This window comes from Rhinolophus ferrumequinum, chromosome 21, assembly GCF_004115265.2.
Source record: "Rhinolophus ferrumequinum isolate MPI-CBG mRhiFer1 chromosome 21, mRhiFer1_v1.p, whole genome shotgun sequence".
NCBI classification, from domain to species: Eukaryota; Metazoa; Chordata; class Mammalia; order Chiroptera; family Rhinolophidae; genus Rhinolophus; species Rhinolophus ferrumequinum.
The window spans coordinates 41,978,063-42,002,658 of NC_046304.1; the positions used below are offsets into that span (position 1 = coordinate 41,978,063).

Below are 24,596 nucleotides of genomic sequence, written 5' to 3' on the forward strand. Positions count from 1 at the left end.
TATTTGTTATCTATTGCTATATAACAAATTACCATAACACTTAGTAGCTTAAACAGTTAACATTACTATCTCCCAGTTTTTGTGAGTGAGGAATCTAGATGCGGCTTAGCTGCATTATGTGGCTCAGGGTCTCCCAGGCTGCAATCAAGAAGACCGCCTGGGCTGTAGTCATCTGAAGGCTCAACTGTGGAAGGATCCACTTTCAAGTTTATACACACGGTTGTTGGAAGGATTCAGTTCCTTGTGGGCTTTTGAACTGAGGGTCTCAGTTCCTCACTGGCTTTTAGCCGGAGGCCGTGTGGTTCCTTGCCATGTGGGCCTCTCCATAGGGCACCTTAAGACATGGAAACTTGCTTTGTGAAAGTGAGCAAGCAAGAAGCAGAGAGAGTGAAAGCAAGATGAAAGTGACACTTTCTGTATAACATAATCTCAAAAAGTGACATCCTATCACTTTTTACCGAATTCTGTTTGTTAGAAGCAATTCACTAGGTCCAACCCACACTCAAGGGAGTAAATTGGAATTTTGAGGAAAGTTGCTTAAATGAAGCAACGAATTTGTCTTGCCTTTTCTACATATTTGATATGTGCCATTTCGTGGCTTGGAAGCATGAATCCTTCTCATCCTTGCATTCTAATAGAAAATTTCCGTAGTATTCCTGGTATCCCACCCTTTTTATATTCAAAACTTCCCCGCTGCCCTTCTTATAACTGACTGTATGTATCCTTCCCCTTGATTTGTTTGTACAGATTATGTACAGGCTACAAATTATTAGATTAATCTGTACTGACTATTAAGCAATTTATACTCAATGCTATTATACCTTTAAATTTACTGTAATGGATTTTGACTTACATAGAAAAAATATATTCACTGAACACAGGTAAGTGATATAAAGTAGTTTATGCCACTTTCATGAGGTTTGGGCTTGGAAAAAATCTGCCTCATGGGGCCATATTAAGGTTCTGATGCTTCAGATAACATTTGCTGATTTATTTCCCAGTACTGATTTTTCTTGATCAATATAAATAGGGTGAATAAAGAGCAAAGCTAATTTACAACCCCTTTATACTGTACCTTTCTTTCGTACCACTATTCAAAAATTTTTTTCTAAATATAACATAATTCCCCTTACCAATGTGGTCAGTCTTTAAACATACTCATGCTAAAAAAATTATATGAGCCATATACATTATAGAAAATTACTATATCCAATTATCATCTTAGGCTATCTTTGCCATATTAGAACAGATATTCTTACTTAGAACACGATTTCCTAAACTGTGATCCAGGGAACTGGGATGTGATTTTATGCTCAATGAACTGTGCTAAACTGTAAGGTCTGTGAGCATGGGACTTGTTTAGCTTTTTTGTCACTGTATCCCCTAGCATTCAGACCAGTGTCTACTACATATTACTCAGCAAATTTTAAATGAATAAATGTTCTCAACTATGAAATAATAGCAGCTACTAAAAATAGAAACATTTTTCAAACAAGGAAAATATCAATAAAAGGTAGAGAGAAACGCTCAGATAGATAGATAGATAGATAGATAGATAGATAGATAGATAGATAGATAGATAGATAGATAGACAGATAAGGATAGAAAAATTAATCAAGAATATATGAAACGTACTCAAATTATAATAAGAGCTGACCCAGGAGAATCAGTCAAGGTCATTCAACTTTCTTCACTAACACTTCAGCTTTAAATCTCACATCATCAAACTGTACCAGTCACTACTCAATCTTATTGAGGTTTGTCTAGACTCTGAGGTTGTACCATTCATTCTTTGAAGATTTTAGCTACTGGCTCACCAGAATTCCTGGTATCCCACCCTTTTTATATTCAAAACTCCTCTGCTGATTTTCATATACCTTATCTGTAGGTCTTTCCCCTTAATCTGTGCTGACTTTACAATACAGTGAAATACTTCTTCCTGGAATGGTGTTTTTCTCTTTAAGCCTGAGGAATTACATTACATTATTTTAGTGTGCAATTTCGAAAATAAATTCTAGATTTGGAAGCCAACAGAATAAATTTGCCATTTAGACAATCAAGACTTTTGAAGATAATTTTTTTTCTATTTTGACCTTCTATTGGCCTTGCTTTCCACATTAGAATAAACTGTGGTATAGGTAAGGAAACCCAGGCCAATAAGGGAATAATATAGATACTATATTATAGAAGTAACACATCTTTACCATAATTTGTATCTCAGACATGTATCTATTCAAAGCAGACTTCAGAAACCTCAGTGTAAAACCCAGAGGAACATTCAATGAGAACTATCATTCTTAGAGATTTCAGTGAAGTATTTATGGTTCTTGAGCTTGTCAAATGTTGCTTTTCATTTCAGCCAAATAGCATACATTGATGGGATGTGGAACTTCTTGTACATTGGGGGCAGTTATGTAGGCAAGGAACCACTAGTGTAAGTGTTGCCAAGCAATGAGTACTTTCTATCTCTGTCTCTACAGTGATTACCACTTCCAGTGGGAGAGAATCAGAATAGTGGAATGTTGTGGTGGGAGATTTTAAGCATTTAAAAGCCTGTTCTCTCAGAGAAGTGCCAAACTAATAAGTTTTTAAAAATGCAGAGTCCCTAATCTTACAGTGTTTTCATTTCTAAGTAGCAAAATGTAGAAACACCCTGTGTGTGTGTCTGTGTGTGTGTTTGGAGGCATTTTTTGGCCATTTCTTTGTGTATATCTAAATTATTAGTAAAAATACTACAGGATTATTAAAGATTAAGTAGATAAATTTACTTACTGTTTTTAGGGAACATATCGTTTTTTCTTTGTTTTCCCCAGCTTTATTGAGATATAATTGATGTGCAACATTGCTTAAGTTTATATTGTACATGATAATTTGATACATGTGTACATATTGACAAATGATTTCTGATGAAATTTATAAACAACCTCTCCAGAAAATTGCACCTTCATGCAAAATTTTGCATGTTGTCTAGTTTTAAAAAAATAAAACATTTAGGTTTATTTTCCCTATGTAATAGTTTCCCTATCTGAAGAATAATCTCAACAAATCGAAATTAATGACTCAAAGACTAGAGTATTCTAACAAAGTTGCATTATTGGTAACTCCCATTCCATACCCTAAAGCTAGGTATCTAAATACTTCCCTCTGCAACTGGCGATTTTTTCCTAAGAGTGGATTCTTTAATTTAGGCCCTAGATGAGTTAATTTAAAGAAGGCAGTAATTTAGAAGGGAGGCAAGGGAAAAGGAGGGTTAATAGGAGAGATTCAAATAGTTCTGCTTTGAAGCTAATGGGGTCCTATGATTAAACGTTCCTTAGAGTTTTGTGCACCTGCCCCACCTTAGGCAGTGTTTTCCTCAGTTGAGGATTGATAATGACATGTGTCATTGATAGCCTAAAATGGATCTAGTTTTCCCATCCACCTCTGGGGACCATTCTTCCCTACTGTTCAGGCTTCTGGACTCTCCATGTTGAGAGATTGTTCTCAGAACTATGCAAAATATCTCAGACTATCATCGTAACCTCCAACTTATATTTGACTTGAAAGCAGTAGACAAATTTTTCTAGGCAAAAAATTGTTTGGCAAGCACATTTTTAAAAATTAGAATACCTTCATGTTCGCTGTATACACTGCAATTCAACATACACTTTATCTTTTCCTACTACCTACCCCTAGCCATGCCAGATACATTAAAACTGCTTGTATCTGAAGGTACTAGAGTTTATAATCTCATATGGATTACTGAGAGTTGTTAATTTTTTTAGGAAGCAGCAAAGAAGAACCGGAGGATGGGAGAATGAAAATATTCCTTACTCTCTCCCTTTTAAAACATACAATTTCAGGGGATTCACAGACTTCCCATAGAGCATGTACCAGAGAATTCCTGATTTAGATCCTTTGGAATATCATTTGTTATTAACTACTGTGGTTTTGTTATACCAGGAAGAAGCATTATGAATGATTCAATAATTGAACTGTGAAGTTGCTTTGAAAAGAACTAAGGGAGAATTTCCTCAACCATAACCTCTAGTGGTTTTAGGAAATATTTGCTATCTCCAACACTGTGATCATCAAATGACTCTTTTTTTTTAAATTGAGGTATAATTGACGTACAACACTATATTAATTTCAGGTATGCAACATAATGATTAGTATCTGTATAGTGAAATGATCACCATATCAAACGATTCTTATTCTTGTATAATGACCCTTCCACTGCTCTTTCCTTTCTCTAATCTCTACCACTCATTTTCCCATACACTCTAGCTCTTTTCCACCATATTTTTATATTATATTAAAAATTGTCCAAAGAGGTTAACTACAGTACTCTAACCCTATCACCTTTACTACTATTTCTTTCATCTATTATTTCTGCTAATTCTCTTTTCATACCCCTAATTATTTTTGTGGGCTAGATTTAATATTTGAAAATATTTATAGAAATAATCTAAAGGTAGGATTTTTTTTTTTCTTTCTCCGGAGAGGTTTTTCATTTTCCTCTGCCACGTGAGACCAGTTCAATCCGAGTTGAGGTTTTGAGATTTTCCAGTATAATGAGATGGCACAAATCAGGACTGCAACAACTAGTTTACTTCTGCTTTATGTTTACTCCTAGAGTATAGGTCTTAAGGGTTTCAGCCAAAGTGTGGGTATTTTAATAGAATTTCCACTCTTGGCAGCTCCTAGATCCCAACTTTTGTTCCCTGACCTTTTGAGACACCCAAAAAGCACAGCTCATTTGCTCAATCCTTCCTTTGCCGATAACAAATGTCCCCAGTGCCAAAGTGGCCCTTCACGCTGGGCAAGACCTGTATCTTCTCTCTGCTCTGGTTTTGGTGATTTATCAACACCTTGTAGGTCTTTAATGCTTTTTAAAAGATTTTTAAAACATACTTTGTCCAGTTTTTATTTGTTGTCATCAGCTGGAGAATCTTCAGTTGCTGAAAGATTCCTGTCACCATTGTTTCTTTTGGGGGAAAAAATTCTAGCACTTGTATTTTTAGATTGCATGCACATCCTGAAGCATGTAAAAGGTGCATCTTTATTTCTCTGGTAATATGCTCCCCATGAAGCTAGATGGGCACACTAAAACCATCTTAGAACACTACCTCTTTGGACAAATCAGTCCCCTTAAATTCTGGAAGGTATATAATAAATTGAAATGATATTAATATTATTAGCCAGTTGATGTCTTGAAATATAAAGAAGTTCCCTTTTCAAACAGGCTTTTAGAGTTGGTTCATGGTCCACTTCTTTGAGCAAGCTGTCTCCTGTTTGGACTTAGAAACTAAATCTCAACGAAATCAATGTTTTACATAAAAATTTTGACAAGTTTTGCCTGTTGTTGTTATGGTACTCCCCTAATACTGAATTGTTGAAAAACTTGCCTTTCTGCTCCTGATCTCCATCTGCTGTTATTTGACCTGTTACAGTTAAATTGGGGAGGGAAATTAAATGTCTGCTTCATTCAGCCACAAACCCCAAGTGTATTTCACAGATCATTGAGGTAGGTTCAGCATTACTGTATTTTCTGCTTTTATCTTACCTTCTACAATAACCATAATAGTTAAATTATAACTCTAAGTAGGTGAAGCTGATGTTTATATTGCTGCCAGAAAAAAATAATTTAATAGGGAATAGGAGTCATCGTGCAAAATGATTGGAGAATTTCTTTTAATGTTTGAAGAGGATCATGAGACAAGCTTACTCCAGTTTGGCTTTCCAGTGCTTGGCTCTGTGACAGACCAATTTTAAAGGAATTTTCTTATCTGCTGGTTAATGTTTTATTAAAACATTGAGTATCAAAAGCCACATAATACATTTTTTGTATTATACTACAAGATTCCATATATATATATATATATATATATATATATATATATATATATATATGTATATAAATAAAAGACTCACTTTTTTAATCCATGTGAATTATCTTTGGTATTACAGAAACAGAAGGCTACCATTAAAATCTAAAGGTGTTATTTGTTTCATATAATTTTTCTAAGTCTTAAAGTGAAAGAATACTGGTTAGAATTCATTTGTATACATGTAAAACTTTCATTACCAAGAGCATAAATTATGGATGAGGTTTTCTGGTACCTTACCAGAGCAAAGATTCTTATTTTCTTAGTTAAAATTTGTTCTGTACAATTAATTCTCCAGTACAACATATCCCATATCCAGTCCCTCATCAGGTAACATTTTTTGTAATGATACAGATGACATGGTGTTTGCCCTAGAGAAAAGAAAGTGTTAAACTACAGTAGTATCCCTTATCCACAGGGGATAGTTCCAAGATCCCCAGTGGATGCCTAAAACTGCAGATAGTACTGAAAGCTATATATACTATGTTTTTTCCTATACGTACGTACCTGTGATAAATTTTATGACTTCTCTTTAGCATATCCAAATTGCCAACATTACTACTCTTGTGCTTTGGGGCCATTATTAAGTAAAATAAGGGTTATTTGAACCTAAGCACTGCGATACTACAATAGTCGATCTGATAACTGAGATGTCTACTGAGTAACTAATGAGCTATCATATACAGCGTGGATACACCGGACAAGATTTTTATCGTGCTACTCAGAGCTGCACGTGATTTAAAACATGAATTGTTTATTTCTGGAATTTTTCATTTCGTATTTTCAGACAGCAGTTGACCATAACTGCAAAAAGCAAAACTGCGGATAAGGGGGGACTATTGTAGAGCTGAATTACCAAAGCATTTTTCTAATGAAAGCTGTTGGATAACAGTTATCCCTCAATCATTTCTTCTCAAATATCCAAACAAAAAATAAACACTAAAATTATCAAAAACACCCATTTGGACAGTTTCATACATTTTTTATCTTATGCTTGCCACTGAATACATAGTGCTTAATGTAATGACTGCTACATAGTAGATGTTCATTCATTGTGTGTTGAATGAATGAAATGCACCAAAGAAGTCAAAGGAAGAGAAAATGAAAAACTTACTGCGTTATAAATATATGTAAATGACAGTTTTCTCTCTACTAAGAGTACCTCTTTTCACTCTCTAATTAACTACAAAGAGGCTCATAAGCTTGAACAACTGGAACCATGATTTTTTCATCTGTGTTTATAAAGCGCAGCAGGTCCTTCAGTAACATAGTTTCTTTCAGTGTCATTTCATTGTAACATTGGTGAGTTGCCATAGGAATTTAACTCTTGTTTATATCAATTAGCCTATGATAAAATTGGTTTTGTTGTATGTAGTTTTGCTTAAAGTTGCAGACCTATCAACAATGTTAAGTGAGGACTAACTATAATTTCACTATGGTGTCCTTAAGTGGTTTTTGATTTGTTATATCTTATTTATTTTAAACTTTCTCCTGTCATGGAAAGAAGGCTACATACAAGGCCAATGTGACTAGCATATGGGAAGGGGCATACAACTTCACTGGATCAGAAGTCTGCCATGGCAGCCAACTGAGCTATGAGTAAACCATAATAAATGTAATTAGAGAACATAATCAATTAAAATAAAACAAAGAATGAGGATTTCAGGAAAATATCTGTTAGCTAAATGTGACACATTTATCCTCAAAGATCAGGAAAAAGAAAAGAAATACAAGAATAAACTTAACACTATCTTTTGGGAAACTCAATATAGAGAGGGTGCCAAAAAAATGTATACACATTTTAAGAAAGGAAAAAATTGTATTAAAATGATGCTGATGGCAACCACTTTGAGTACCTTTTGTAATTGCAGAAATGTGACTTGAATTCATCTTTTGTTATCAATACATATCGAATATTACAATTTTAATACAATTTTTTTCTTTCTTAAAATGTGTATACATTTTTTTGGCACCCTCTATGTATACAATAGCCAGACCATATGTAAAAATAGAACGCTGACCCCCAATCTGAAGCAACCAGCCCAGGAAGCCAGCCTACTACCTACAAGTCAGACTTGTATGAAGTGAGACTATTCTCTCTAGCAACCAGTCCAGGAAGCCAACAATAACTCCTATAACAATGGGAACAAAATGAGCGGGGCTTGATTATTCACTGGCACCTTCACTACCAACTTAGGACCTACCAGAGAAAGCTAAATGTGTGCTCCTCTTCTAGTTAGCCCACATTTAGCTTCTCTCTGCCAAGTGCCTCCAATCAGAGCACACCTGACACCTTACCTTTTCCCTCCCACTGGGAAGCTTTTCTGCTCCTCTGTCTGCTTTTGAGTCTCTGCCAAGTGCAAGTGATGGGGGCTGACTCTTGCTCTATAACAAGCTCTGAATAAATAGCCTTTCTTGCTCTTGTTTGGGTAGTCTTCATTTCTTTCCACACATTTTTCACATAACATAATTACAGTATTCTAACATAGAACATATAGTACTTCCATGCTTGAACATAAACAAAAATATATACAAAAGAAATGCTTTTTTTGCTAAGTCTCAGACTTATGCACATAAAAAGAAAAGTGATTTTTACATTACACTTCATGAGAACAATAGCATAGCACCTGTGGTATTAAAAATGACAAGAACAATATTTCACTTGGAACAACATAGTTGCAAGTTCTTTCTTTTCCTGGCCTGCATCGTTTATACCTTTACCTTAGCATCCTCCTCTATAGCCACTTATGCCATTCTCACTCCTCTGCACTTCGTGACCTCCATGACAGCTGCCAGGCTGTCACTCCTAATGACAAAGGCAGATCTGGACATGACATAGAATCTACAAGGTCAGACAATTAGGTTTGAGAACTTGTTGCAATGATGTTGCAAACCTTTTTTTGATATCAGAGGGATTATTCATTATGAATTTGTGCTACCTGGACAGTTAACCAAGTTTACTATTTGGAAGTGCTGAAAAGCCTCCATGAAAAAGTTAGACGACCTGAACTTGTCGCCAACAATTCATGGCTCTTGCATCACGACAATGCACCAGCTCACATGGCACTGTCTGTGAGGGAGTTTTTAGCCAGTAAACAAATAACTGTATTGGAACACCCTCCCTACTCACCTGATCTGGCCCCCAATGACTTCTTTCTTTACCCGAAGATAAAGGAAATATTGAAGGGAAGACATTTTGATGACATTCAGGACATCAAGGGTAACACGATGACATCTCTGATGGTCATTCCTGAAAAAGAGTTCCATAATTGCTTTGAAGGGTGGACTAGGTGCTGGAGTCGGTGCATAGCTTCCCAAGGGGAGTACTTCCAGGGTGACCATAGTGATATTCATCAGTGAGGTGTGCAACAACTTTTTCTAGGATGAATTCGCGAACTTAATTGTCATACTGTGCATATCTAAAAGAACTCTTACAATTAACCAGAAGAGACCCTAATTTTTTTACATGTACAAAAGATTTGAAGAGACATTCACAAAAGATACAAGAATGGCCAATAAACACATGAAGAGATGCTCAACATAATTAGTCATCAGAGAAATGCAAATTAAAACCACAAGATACCACTGTGCACCCATTAGTATGGCGAATTAAGTTATCGTTGTATTTGAGTCAAATATCTAAAAATTAAATGCTCACAATAATGCTCTGTAACAAACCACCCTAAAACTTACAACAACCAGAAATAAGCAATTTTTTTTTCTTACCCATGGATTTGCAAGTGTTGGTTGGAATGGCTCCTTCAGGCGGCATGTTGGCTGAGCAGCTCCGGGGTTCAAGTTGGTCTCAGGTCTGTGTGTGTTCTTTCTGGGGCCCAGGCTGAAGGAGCATCAGGTGGAGAGAAGCTCTTCTCTTAATGGATCACCAGAGCTCAAGAACACAAGCCCAAATTTTTATTGTGTAACGTTTTAAACACACCCAAAGAACCTCCCGTGTACCCATCCCTCCGTTTCAACAATTGTTTCATTGGTTTCTTCCCCCTCTTCTTCGAGGATGCCCATGGGAACTAAGCAGTGGGAGGAACGCTTTAAAGTCAGCCGTTCTGAGTGGAGTTGCACGAGTGGTGGCTGCTTTCATTCTTGGTTGCTGTTAGGCAGTGATTCTCGCAGGGAGCTCAGTTTTGGGAGGATGGGGAGAGCCTCCCGGCTTCAGCACTTACTGTGACAAATAGTCTCTGCTTTTAGCAGTCACCCGTTTTTCAGTATTCATCAAAAAAGAGAATTTAGGTAATCATATAAGAACTAAGACATGAAAATATAACCAGGTTTGCTTTGGCAATTGGGCTGAGCTAATCATAGGTTTTGTAGTTCTGTTAAAAAGAAAGCATGGGTTTCTTTATTTGATTAAATGTAATACAGATTTGTGCGTGATTTGAAATAGATGAAAACAAGCGGTTTATATTTAACAGGTCGTAAAGGAAAATGTAAACAGCCCAATGTGAAACTGCTAAGAGAATGCTAAAAATTAAGAAGCATCTATAAACTAGACTTTGTGTAGCCTGCCATGTATACAATACAGATTAGAGATTTGGATACATTACCTATTAAACATTCATTTCTTGGTACAGTTTTTTTTTAATTGAAATATAATTGATATATGATACAATGTTATATTAGTTTGAGGTATTCAACATAATGATTTCATATTTGTATACACAGGGAAATGATCAACAAAAGTTTAGTTATCATCTATCACCATACAAAGTTACAAATTTTTTTTCTTGTGATGAAATCCTTAAGATTTATTCTCTTAGCAACTGTCAAATATGCAATACAATATTGTTGACTATAGTCACCATGCTGTACGTCACATCCCTGTAGCTTATTTATGTTATGACTGGAAGTTTGTACCTCTTGACTCCCTTCCCCCTTTGCCTCCAACCTCCCTCCCCTCTGGCAACCACCAATCTGTTCTCCGTATTTATTTGTTTTGTTTGATCATTTATTTTTTTTAGATTCCACATATAAGTGAAATCAAATGGTGTTTGTCTTTCTCTGTCTGACTTATTTCACTTAGCATAAAACCCTCAAGGTTCATCTATGATGTCCCAAATGGCAAAAATTCATTTTCTTTATGGCTGAGTAGTATTCGTGTGTGTGTGTGTGTGTGTGTGTACACGTACACGTACCACATCTTTATCCATTCATCCATCGATGGACACTTAGGTTGTTTCCATATCTTGACTATTGTAAATAATGCTGCAGGAACTATTAGGGGTGCATATACCTTTTTGAATGTGTTTTTGTTTTCTTTAGATAAATACCCAGAAGTGGAATTGCTGGATCATATGGTAGTTATATTTTTTATTTTTTGCGAAACCTCCATACTGTTTTCCATAGTGGCTGGACCAATTTACATTCCCATCAACAGTGCATGAGGGTTCCCTTTTCTCCACATCCTCACCAACACTTATTTCTTGTCTTTTTGATGATAGCCATTCGAATAGGTAATATCTCATTGTGGTTTTGATTTGCATTTCCCCGATGATTAGTGATGTTGAGTATCTTTTCATGGTGCCTTTTGGCCATCTGTATGTCTTCTTTGGGAAAAATGTCTGTTCACATCTTCTGCCCATTTTTAATCAGATTGCTTGTTTTTTATTGAGTTGTATGAGTTCTTTATATATTTTGGCTATTAATCCCTTATCAGATACATGATTTCCAAATATCTTCTTCTATTCAGTAGCTTGCCTTTTCATTTTGTTGATGGTTTCCTTCATTGTGCAGAAGAAGCTTTTTAGTTTGATGTAGTCCCACTTGTTTATTTTTACTTTTGTTGCTCTTGCCTTTGGAGTCAGATCCAAAAAAATCATCACAAGACTGATATCAGGGAGCTTACCACCTATGGTATCTTTCAGGAGTTTTATGGTTTCCGGTCTTCTGTTGAAGTCTTTAATCTATTTGAGTTAATTTTTGTGCATGGTGTAAGATAGTAGTCGAATTTCATTTTTTTTGCATATGACTATGCAGTTTTCCAAACACCATTTATTGAAAAGACTCTTCTTTTTCCATTGTAAATTCTTGCCGCCTTTGTCGTAAGTTAATTGACCATATATGTGTGGGTTTATTTCTGGGCTCTCTATTGTGTTCCACTGATCTGTGTGTCTGTTTTTATATCTTGGCATAGTTGGAATCATTGTTTAATCCCTTTGCAGTTTGACTACTTTAAGTGGAAGGCAGTTTTTGCAAATGTTGTAAAGTGTAAACCATCTCTGAAAGGGGAATTGGAGTCATCAAGAAAAATAAAGACAGTTTTGAACTTATATAATAACCAATATATTGGTCAGCCCAATGAATTTAATTTAATAATAAAAAAGTAAAAGGAACACCAAAGTGTTCAGAAATATTCAGCACTTGCTTTTTTATAACATCCTATGTATGTCCTGCCTGCATTATATTTCTCCGAGTTTAATTTATGACTTAAATAATTTAATTTATGACTTAATTAAGTTGTTTAGTTTTCTAATTTCCCCCATGAGACTATAATCTCCTTAAGGATAGAGATTATGCTTGTTGTTCATAAATGAATATGTAACATCTAACACAGTGCTAGACACAAAGGAAATACTCAGTAAATATTTATTGAATTAATGAATGCTTTCCTATGTTGTCTGTGATCAGATAATTCTGCTGAATACTGTTAAAGATAAAAATAAACAAAATAATCTTGTAAACAGTTCGTACTCAATAGTCACATATTTCCTGGCAAAATAATGAGGTGGTTAAGAATCTAGACTCAGGAGCCAGACAGCCTGGACTAATACTGAGCTAACTCTCTGCCACTTAGCTAACTCTAGATTCATGGGCAAGCCAAGAACTTGATCTTTGCCTCACTTTTACTATCTGTAAGATAAGAAATACAAAGCTTAAATGATTTAATACATGTAAAGCACTTAGAAAGTACCAGACAGTAAAATCTCAAGGATTATTAGTTATTGTTATTATTACCAATATTATTATTCCAGAAATAAAACTTTCATTTAAAACATTAAATATATTACATTTAGTTTTGATCTTAGAGTTCTGTATTTGTGTTGAAGTGATATGTCATACAGATTTGAATCTGAAAATTGTTCCCTCTGTTCTTTTTCCCTAACTCTTCTGTTAAAAAATCAAACTCCTCCATTGTAAGAATTTTGAGTATGGCTTCCTCTAAGAACCCTCTTCCCTCCTTTGCCTCCAAGCATTCTTCCAAAACACGTTTGTTTCTTCCTCTGCTCTCTAGCATTTCCTTTAGTTTATAAAATACTTCTTGTATACACTGGTTTCTCTTGATCCTACGTTATTGCCCCACTTTAAGTTGTTAACTGAGGAGTGGCAGTAATTTTTTTTTATATACAAATTTTTAAATACATAGAGCATTTCTTTTTTTCTTAATTCTAGACTTCTTTCATGGAAGGAAAAATCCCACGTATTATGAGGATTGTTTCATTCTCAAACCCAATGTCCTGTGTCCTTAATCCATTTTCTGTAATTTTTAAAAATTAAAATATTAATAAATACAGAAAGGTACTCAAGTCATAATTATGCAGCTATAAAATATTATGACATGAATGCACCTATAATCACTACCCAAATCAAGATATAAAATATTACCAGCACTCTAGAAGCTTTCCCATACTTCCTCTATATAATTTTCTACTCCCTACAAGCATAACCACTATTCTGATTGCCATTATTAATTATTCTTTTATTAGTTCTCAAACTTTATATAAAAGAAATCATTTAGTATAATAAATACTCTTTTGAGTCTCTCTTCTTTTGCTCAGTAGTATGTTTGTGAGATTCTCTTTTATTGCTGTCATATATAATTGTATGTCTACTGTTGATGGCTATTATGAACAAGTCTATGAATGTTACATATATTTTGATGTACCTATGTATACTTTTCTTTTTGGTATATACGTGGTAATGGATATGCTGGGTTACAAGGTTTTCAGTATGTTCAGCTTAAAAGTTTTTCCAAATTTGATGCTATCAATTTACATTTCCAGCAGCACAATAGTATTTATATACTCTTTTACCCTATTATCAGGTCTTTGTGTTTTATTCTGCACTGCACATTTGTAGTGGTGTGTCATTGTGGTTTTGATTATCATTTCCCAGTAATGTTGAGCATTGTTTCATATGTTTATTGGTCATTTGGCTATCCTCTTGTAAATTCCTGTATAGATATTTTTTTAAATTGGATTATCTTATTTTTCTTATTGATTTGTGTGAGTTCTTTATATACATGTTCGCTATCTTTTCCCACTCTGTGGCTTGCCTTTCTACCGTATTAATGTGGTGTCTTTGGTGAACAGAAGTTTTTCTTATTAATAAACTTCACTTTACCAATCTTTTCTTCTGTGGTTAGTGCCCCTTTTTGTCCTGTTTAAGAAATCTTTGCCTAGTCTTAGGTCATAGAGCTATTCTGTTACATTATCTTCCAGAAAATTTATTATTTTACCTTTTATATTTCTATAATCCATTTTGAATTGATTTTTGTGTATGATATGAAGTAGAAACAGGTTTCATTTTTATTCATATCATTGATCCATCACCAATTATTGAAAATACCATCTTGTTACTAAAATAATACAGTGACACATTTATCCTAAATAAGGTGATTCTATATGTTTAGATATGCTTCTGGATTCTTTATTCAGTTCCATTGGTCTTTTTATCTATGCTTGTATCAGTCATATTCTGTCTTAATTACTTCAGCATTATATTAAATCTTGATGTCAAGTAATAGAAGTCATTCTTCAAGTTATCTTCACTATTCCTGGACCTGTCCATATACTTGTAAATTTTAGAATCCTTTAGTTTTTATGATGCTGTATTTCTCATTGAGTGCTCCAGGAGCAAAGCCTAATGCATAAACACACTACTCCCAAATAGCCAAAGTAAAAACCAAGAGCTGTGAATATAAATAGTTTTAGTAAGTGTAATGTATGGATGCTGTGTGATTTGCTTTGTGTAATAGTCTCACCGTGATGATTTTTTAACAACCTACCAGCCATCTTGTTTTGTTTGTCATACTCCAAATTCATCATTTTTAAAGAAGTCACAGTAGAATTCCACTTAAGGAAAGTACTGTCTTTGTTTAGGGATATACCTTAATTGGGCGTGTTTGTTATGAAGATGACACTCTCTTCACATCGCCTGGATGGTCATGGATGAGACAAAAAGATAGGTAAAATACTTGGTATGAGGATTTAAGAAAATTTGGAGAGTTTTGAGCTAATACCCTGGGCAGAGGGGAGGTAGGGAGTGATACCCAGCAACATGGTGCGAGACTGGAATCAAGGATGACAGTGTAACTTAGGGGTTAAGAGCCTGAGTTGTAGATCCAGGTTACCTGGCTTAGCCACTTAATAGCCATATGAATTTGGGCAAGTTACTTATCCCATCTATGCTTCACTTTTCTTATTTGTAAAATAGGGATGAGTGTTTACCTCATGGTTGTGATAATTAAATGAGTTAATATATATAAAACATTTAGAAATAGTATCTCACATGTAGTTAAGCCACATATGTGCTAGCTGTTACTATAGTTAATAAAAGATAATCTGTGAAAAATCTGAGATATATCATATTTTTAGTTTGATTTAAGTTTTGTGCCTTGACATGATCCCCTATCCTTGACTCTTTGTCAAGGATAGGGGATTATAGATCACCTTGAGTTCCCCAATGCCTTTTTATGTGATTTCTATGAGTTCTGTATTTAGAAATAAATTTATCTTGATGAGACTCCAAAGAAAAACCTTATACTGACTTTGTTCAGCATCTCTCAGTGAAAAGATTTGAAAAGGAATCATTCCTATAGTTGGTAACCACTGAAAAGCCTAAATAGAAAGAGAACCTAAAAAGCTAATTGCGTGGAAAGAATGTAGCAGTCTGGAAGCAGAGGATTAAAATGAATGCCAGAGATCAGGAATTTTAGGGGTTTAAATTTCAAGGCAAAAATGAACCTGAAAGGGGTTTTCTTTTGTAGTGATGAAAAGGTTGTGGAATTAGGTAGTGGTAAGGTTTGCCTAACCTTACATATATACTAAAAGCCGCTGAATTGTACACTCTAAGGGGATAGAGTTTATGGTATGTTAGTTATTTATCAGTTTTGAAAAAATGATTGTGACGGGGAGCAGTGGTAGCTCAGGTCTATCATGGGGTCGGTACCCAGCCAGGATGAGCTGAGCATCTGTATGCAGGGTGGCACGTAGCAACAGTGAAATTTGTTACCTGTAGGGGGAGCAGATTAGTAAGGACAACAAGAGCCAGATTTCTCAGTATTGGAGAACAGATTTATAACTTTGGAAAGGAGACAAACTAGAATTAATCCTATGCTATTGAATTGGAATTAGAGCATCACTGTGAACTTTGGAGGTATGTGTTTGCAAATTAAAATGAATATATGTGTGTATGTGAATGTAGGCATACATGTATGTATATACATGTGTGAATATACTGCCGAACTCTGTCCTCTGAGTGGACCTGGGGGACAGTGACATCCTAATAGCAACAAGCATGCCTGGTATTCTAAATACCCTTCTCCAGTAAAAAGAACCAGGGCTTCTTGGAAAGAGGACTCATTCTAGGACTAGGGCAGGGAAAGTACAAGATGAGCCTGGAACATCTTGTGCCAGAAAGCAAAGAAGTGCCCAGAAAATGATAGAAATATGTCAAAAGGTTATAGGAGCCGAATTGAGAGGGCTTAGCCTGGCCAAATCTGGGACAATTTGAGCAACAAAATAAATAATGATAGTAACATTATAACTCAGTGAATAAGATGGGAATCTGAGTTTAACTAGAGAGATAGGTGGTTGAATAGATGAGTGGTGAGTGGGTAGGTGGATGGCTGGAGAATGCACACTGTAGGTAAGTTCATGGATTTAGAAAAATCACTGTTTGGCAAGCATGATGTTAATTCAACCAAGAAACATTAATGGATACTTAAAATAGTGGGCAAAAGTTTATTGAAGAAAGATTTAGACTAATACTTGTGCAACAATGTTCATACTATCATTATTCATAATATCTAATAGGTGGAAACAATCCAGGTGTTCAACATAAGATGAATAGGTAAGTGAAATGTGGCATATACAAACAATGGAATATTATTCAGTCATAAAAAGGCGTGAAATTTAAAAAGTAAAATTCTGGTACATGCTACACATGGATGAAACTTGAAAACATGCGAAGTAAGATAAGCTAGACATAAAAGGACAAATATTGTGTGATTCCACTTATATGAGATATGTAGAATAGGCAAACTTACAGAGACAGAAAGTAGAATAGAAGTTACTAGGGGCTAGTAAGAAGGAGGAATGGAGAGTTACTTAAAGGGTACAGAATTTCTTTGGGGGAAGATTTAAAAGTTTTGAAAATAGGGCCGGCCTGGTGGCTCAGGTGCTTGGAGCTCTGTGCTCCTAACGCCAAGCTCACTGGTTCGATTCCCACCTGGGCCAGTAAGCTGCGCCCTCTACAGCTTATATTGTGAACAACGACTCTTCCTGGAGCTGGGCTGCCTCGGGCTTTGTGCGGTGGCCAGCATGAGTGATCGGTGGCCGGGGGTTGGGGGGGTGCAGGCTCATAATACCAGCATGGGCCAGGGAGCTGTGTCCTACACAACTGGACTAGACTGAGAAACAATGGCTTGAAACAGAATGGGGGGGAGGCAGAAAAAGGGGAAGAAGAAAAAATGTTCTGAAAATAGACAGTGGTGATGGTTGCACATTGTAAATGTACTTAATGCCCTGAGTTTTGCGCTTAAAATGGCAGATTTTGTAATGTATATTTTATAACAAAAATATTTTTTTAATTTTAAAAGTTTGTTGAGGAATGGGATATTTACATAGTCTCAAAGTATCATCTCACAAAATACTCATTACAAAGAGAAAAAGTGTAATTTTAGAATTTGGAAAAATCTGGCAAACGCTACCATAACCAATTGATCAAAATTAACACAGCATTGCTTTTGTTGTATTCCTGCCAAAAAGCATAACCTGAATCAAATCATGAGGTAACATTAGATAAATTCAAATTGAGGGACATTGTACAAAACGACGGGGCTATCTATAATCTTCAAAAGTGTCAAGGTCATGAAAGTTAAGAAAAGACTGAAACCTGTTCCAGATCAAAAGAGATAAAAGAGAACTGGGAACCAAATGCATTGCATAATCCTGAATTGTTGGATCCTTTTGCTAGAAAGGACATTACTGGGACAAATGTCAAAACTTAAATGGGTTCTGTGGATGACATCACAATAATGTAAAATGTTAGTTTCCTGATTTCTTTACTGGTACTGTGGTTATGTAAACGAACGTCCTTGTTTATAGGAAATACATATTATCTGGGATGATGGGACATCATGTCAGTAGTTTCAAAAGGTTAAAGGGATAAAATTTTTCTTTGTACTATCCTTGAAACTTTTTTGTAAATTTGAACTGATTTCAAAATAATAATAATAAAAAAGATTATTTACACAAACTGTAAGAAAAAAAAGATAAAACAACCTGAATGAAGGTGGTGATTGTGGCCAGCCAGGAACTAGATTCCAACACTAGGACTGGAAAGCTAACTGCCAAAGAAATGGGAAACTTTTTCTATTCAGTAAGTTACAAAAACATTCAAGCCCATCTTGAGTCGATAAATAGAGGATAATTTGAGTAGACAGTATTCAATTATGTACACGTGGAAAAATCAGGTTCTAGACTGGGACCTTGTGATTTTGGATTTAGAATTTGAAAACAAAAGGAAATGACCAAACTGAATGTAAGAATAGTTGCAGAACTAGGCCATTTTATTTTGAAAAATTCATGTTTCAATGTCTTCCTGTTTTAGGTGATGCTGAACAGGAACTTGGTCCCCCTCCATCTGTAGATGAGGCAGCAAACACACTCATGACTCGTCTGGGTTTCCTCCTTGGAGAGAAAGTCACAGAAGTTCAGCCAGGTGACCAATATAACATGGAAGTACAGGATGAAAATCAGGTAAACTGCTTGTTACCAAATTTGAAACATGGGATAAATCAGCCTATTGTACCAGGAAAGGAAAACTGTCGTGTGTGTGTGTGTGTGTGTGTGTGTGTGAGAGAGAGAGAGAGAGAGAGAGAGAGAGAGAGAGAGAGAGAGAGAGAGAGAGAGAGAAAGAGAGAGAGAGTTTTGAGAAGAATGCCTTTTGAAGCCTGAAGATATAACTTAATTTTCCACGGTCACTGAATTTCTTCAGTTTATGAAATACCAGTTAGTTTCATTCTTAGCTTTAAAAAGCCACTTTAAGGTTTTGGTTCATTTCTTGAATGAGTGAGAAAATAATTAAGTAAATAAGCCAACAAATAAAATTGTCATATATTTCTGTACCCAGAAATTGCAGAATGCGCATTGTTTCCAGGTGCACGTGGATTATTTGCCATATTGATGATACGCTGAGCCATAGAGCAAGTCTCAACAAGTTTCAAAAAATTCCAGTTACTGTGACCTTAGTAGAATTAGTCAATTACAAAATAATTTTGAGAACAACAGCTAAAAGATAACTTAGAAAATCCCCCAGATGTTTGGGTATTAATATACTTCTAAATAGCCTGATTCAAAGAACAAATCACAAGAAATTAGAAAATAATTTAAAGTGAAATAATAAAAACACAATATAACATTGTATATAGTTAAAGATAGGCTCAAAAATAATCTTCATTTTGAATACATACATTTAAAAAGTAGAAAATTTGAAAAATTAATGATCTAAATATTCATCTTAAAAAGTTAAAAAAGTATCAGTAATTTGAAAAAAATATTATAGATTTCTTTTTCTTTTGGCTATTTCCATTCTTTTTGGCCTAAATGTAGGAAAGGGAGTACTAGACTCTGATTTATATGTCTGGTCGTAATCTTTAAAATGAATATCCTGGAATGACTGATTTTATTCAGATAATGATAAAAATTAATTTCAAATTGCGTATTTTTAATAAATATTGAAGATTCTAGTCAAATGTTAATTTTATCATAAAATAATAAAATATACAAGGATTATTTGAATATATCTATAGACTGTGTAGGTAATGTTCAGGTGTCCTGGAGCTATCTCCTCAGACTTCTCTGTTCTTCTTACCCTCAATCCTTAGGTGATTGGTTTTGCTGGCTGCACATTATAATCACCCGGGCAGTTTTTATAAAAGTCAGATGCCTAGAATTCTAATTATATAGAGAACTCCATTCTTATTTCTTTAAATACTATCTTAGCTCCTGAGTTATCTCTAGCCCTGCCTTTCCCCTTCACTTGATCTGTATATCCAGCTGCCTACACCACCTTTTCTACCTATATGTCTAAGATACATCTCAAACTTAACATGTCAAAAACTGAGACCTTGCATTTTTCCTCATAACCTGCTTCTTCTGCAGTGTTTCGTATCTGAGTAGGTGGTATTACCTACATGCTTAGAACAAAAGCTTTGGAGCCATTCTTGGCTTTTCTCTGTCATACCCTGTATTCACTCTTTCAGCAAATCATGGAGGCTGTCTTCAAAATTTATGCTAAATCTGATCCCTTCTCATTACTTCCACTGCTACACCTAACTCCAAGCCACTGTCATTTCTTGCCTGGGGTACTGCAGCAGCTACTAGAATGAAAAACTAGAGAGCCTGGAACTTTTGTCTGTCCTATTTACTGCTGTATCCTCTGTACCTAGAATAGTGCCTACCATTAGGAGGTAGCCAATAAATGTTTACTGTATGAGTAAATGGGCTCCTAATAGGTCTCTGCTTGCACTGTTGCCCTCTGTAGTCTGTACACGATCGCCAGACTGATCCTTGTAAAATAGGAATCTGATCCTTTCACTTCTATGCTCTGTCTTCCACTGTATTCCCATCACATTTAGAATTGCGTCTACAGTCTTTACCCTGACCCGAAAGGCCCCACCTGCTCTGACCTGACCCCTGCTAACCTCTCCTGCATCATGTCCTGTCCCCCTCCCTCACCCGCAGCCCTGCAGCAGCACTGACCTCCTTGTCATTCCTGGAACACATGAAACATTCTTTTATACTGGATGCTCTTCCCACATAACTCGCTTCCTCACTTCAGTGCTCTGAGGTTTTTTTGTCTGTATCTCCTAAGAACGTAGTTTCATGACGGCAGGGATTTATGATTTTTTTTTTAATCAATTTATATTGTAGCCATGTCACGGTGCTATTCTCTGTGAATAAAAAATGGGGATGGTATGTGTTGAGGGCATTTTTAATATTGGTACAAATAAAACATCTATTTTACTTTTATTTCTTGGTCTTCATGTCAAATTAAAATGTGACTATTCTAAGAATGACAAGTAACATGACGTTACAGTCTGAGTATTTGCTGAGGATCCTATTGTTTCTAAAAAGTTATATTTCTTCAGGTGCTAAAATTTATACTTGATTTTGAGATGCTTCATGTCACAGTGAGTCTCAGGGATGGCTGAATTAAGTCACAATCTATGGAGTGTGCTTTACTTGTGCATTTACTGACTAAAATAGTCCTAAAATAAGTAAATGAGTAGTATCATTGATTTAATATAATTAAAGTGATATAGTATAATAGAATAGTCACAGCAACAGAAGATAAAAAACTTGTATTCTCTTTCAACCCTACCACATACTATTTTGTAAATTTGGACTTGGATGTGTCACTTAATGTCTCTGAGCTTTAGGTTCTTCCTAGGCAATAATAACTGACATTTATTAAATGCTTACCACGTACTAATCATTGTGCTAATTGTTTTATTTGCACTATTTTGTTTAAGCTTCTTTACAACCCAATGTGGAAGGGTCCTTGTCTATTCCAATTTTAAGATTAAAAAAATGGAAATACACTGCCAAAAGTGGTTTAATAGTATTTAAATTCAGGCAGTCTGCTTTTACAAGCTATGTTCCTAGCAGCTACACCATACTGTCCCAGTACAATATGAGATCATAATACCTTACAGGATTGTTGTGAGGATCAAATTAAATCATGAATATGAAAACACTTTTGGCTGTAAAGTGCCATATATATAAAAGGTATAAAATAATATGCAACATAGTTAGTGTATAAATATATGTGGGGACTATAAAATTTGGGGGAAATTACTTCATAGCTCATGCTTAGGGCAGTTTCATTTTCACATTTCTTTTTTTTTTTTTTAATTTATTGGGGTGACAATTGTTATTAAAATTACATAGATTTCAGGTGTGCAATTCTATATCACATCATCTATAAATTACATTGTGTGTTCACCACCCAGAGTCAGTTCTCCTTCCATCACCGTATATTTGATCCCCCTTACCCTCATCTCCCACCCCCAACCCCTTTACCCTCTGGTAACCGCTAAATTACGTTCCCCAGATTAATTTTCAAACCCCGTGGCCATCCTGTGGTCACCGACTGCCCTTCAATCCCTTCACCCGCCCCCCACCGCCTCATTTTCACATTTCTTAAATGGGGGTAATAATATTCATTATATCTCATTCTTGGTTGATATTGGAGTAAATGAAATAATATATTAATTTTTTTTAACTGTAAAGTATTAATATAATATAATATATAAATAATGTAATACCGGGTCTTATATTAATGTTTGCTCCAAAAGACGCAGTAGAGCTGATTGTCTGGCTAGGTCTTATTTTCAGGGAAACATGGTAGTACTGGTAATGACGGAATCTAGCACAGGCAAGTCAGCATCTATCATTTTTCTGCAAAACACTAAGTATTGAAAGTGAAATTCAATTGTCTGCTGTATTTTCATCTCTTAGTAGTTTCTGAGGAAGTAGGATGTACTTTATGAATTCCGTTATTAGGTTCTTACCTTCTGTGTTTTAGAACCTTTAAGAGATGCACATTGGGAGTTTAGGATCCTAGTGATCTCTAGGAACACTAAGGACAATAGGGAAACCACCGAAAGGTTTTGAAAGTGGAGTCGTTTTAATTAGATGTCCATTTTAGCCTACAGCACGGGAAATAGATAGTGTTGTTTTCTGTGCCTAGAAGTGATTTTTGTATCTCAATAACTAGTCCCACTAAATAAATATAAAATCTACCTTTTAATTCATAAGCCATGAACAATTTTCTGCTTTCAGCTTGATCTTTAAGCTTTGCTTTTAAAGTTTTTAAAGACACATTCTGTGATATATGCTTTATTTTGCAGAAATCACTTGTAGTAAAAATAATAAGAATTGTTTGGGCTTACCCTCCCAATTGGCTATCTTATGCATACAACACAGTTAACTTTTTCAAGGAACAGACTGTGAATCTTGTCTAAAAATGGAAATGAGGAGATGAGTTGCTGTAGACGTAATAGATTCATAGTGAAATGAAACCTTTTCAATGTGGGATGACTATAGGTATAGTAGCTAATGTAAAAGACCTTAGTACAGTTTATTTTATTACCTACATGTCTCTCTCTCTCTCTTTTTTTTTTCTTAAACGAGAAATTTATTTTCTCACAGTTGTGGATGCCAGGTGGGTACTAAACTAGTCAGGGAGATCACTTCTTAAATTATAAAAATGTCTAACCATATGCTGTACACCTGAAATTAATACAAAATAGTATTGAGTATCAACTATAATTGAAAAATGTAAAAAGGAGGGAAAAGGGTGAAGGGAAATAAGAGGTACAGATTTCCAGGTATAAATCAAATAAGTCATGACGATGTAATGTACAGCATGGGGAATATAGTCAATAAAATTGTGATAGCATGATATGGTATCAGATGGTTACCACATGTATCTCTCTTTTCTTTTTGTGGGGAAGGGGAACAGGACCCCACCAGGGAACAGTGTGCACTTCCAGGACTTTTTTCCAAGTCAAGTTGTTGTCCTTTCAATCTTAGTTGTGGAGGGCGCAGCTCAGCACCAGGTCCAGTTGCGGTTGTTAGTTGCAAGGAGCGCAGCCCACCATCTCTTGCAGGAGTCTAGGAGTCCAACTGGCAACCTTGTAGTGGAGAACCCGCGCTCCAACCAACTGAGCCGTCTGGCCACCCGGGAGCTGAGCGGCAGCTCGTTGACTTCATTCTAGTTGTGGAGGGTGCAGCTCACTGGCCCATGTGGGAAATAAAACCGGCAGCCCCGTTACCCAGAGCTCACGCTCTAACCAACGGAGCCACCCATCCGCCCCACCCACATGTCTCTTAAACTGAGAATGAGGAGGTTACAAATTGCCATGCGAAATTCTCACTAGGGAGGATCTAATTTAGTAAATCTGGGGTGGGGCTCAATATGTCAATTTTGTAAGGGATCTTATTTGGTTTTGTCATTCTATAGGTGATTCTACTGCATGCCCAGTTAATCATCATTGTTCTGGTAGATCAGTATTATTTTATAAAAATAAAGGAGATTACAAAGAAATTGAAACTCTTACCTGGACTGGAGAAAAATTATGTAGTAGAAGAGAAATGACATAGATTTAATGGCTTACATTCTTAAGAAAAATCCGTTCCTAATATTATTGAAAAGATTTAGGTGGTTGCAGGATTCTGAGAATGTTACTTGTGCGTGGTTGAGCTGAATGTATCTTTTATGACCTGGTTGTAGCATTTAAATTAAAATCAAAAGCTGGATTCAACACAGATGGTTAAATACAGGGGATTGCATCTAGAAATCTTTGCATCTAGGCACAAAAACTGTTAAGTTTAAATTTCACCTTATTTGTAGAACACAGAATTTCTTATCATGGAAAGTAAAAACAAATAGAACCTAATAGATATAAAAGCTGTTCGTATAGATTTC

At 35.5% G+C, this 24,596-nt stretch overlaps 1 protein-coding gene across 11 annotated transcripts in view; it reads left to right on the top strand.

Annotated features, from left to right (window-relative positions):
• TANC2 (tetratricopeptide repeat, ankyrin repeat and coiled-coil containing 2) overlaps positions 1-24,596 on the top strand; it is a 283,842-nt gene that overhangs the window by 137,890 nt on the left and 121,356 nt on the right. For all 11 annotated transcript variants that reach the window (XR_004421261.1, XM_033089675.1, XM_033089678.1 and 8 more), the window contains one exon: positions 18,711-18,859. Coding sequence is in view for 10 of the 11 variants with exons in the window: in XM_033089675.1 (XP_032945566.1) it covers positions 18,711-18,859 (149 nt within the window). In the remaining variant the exon portion in view is untranslated. The remainder of the gene's footprint in view (positions 1-18,710; positions 18,860-24,596) is intronic.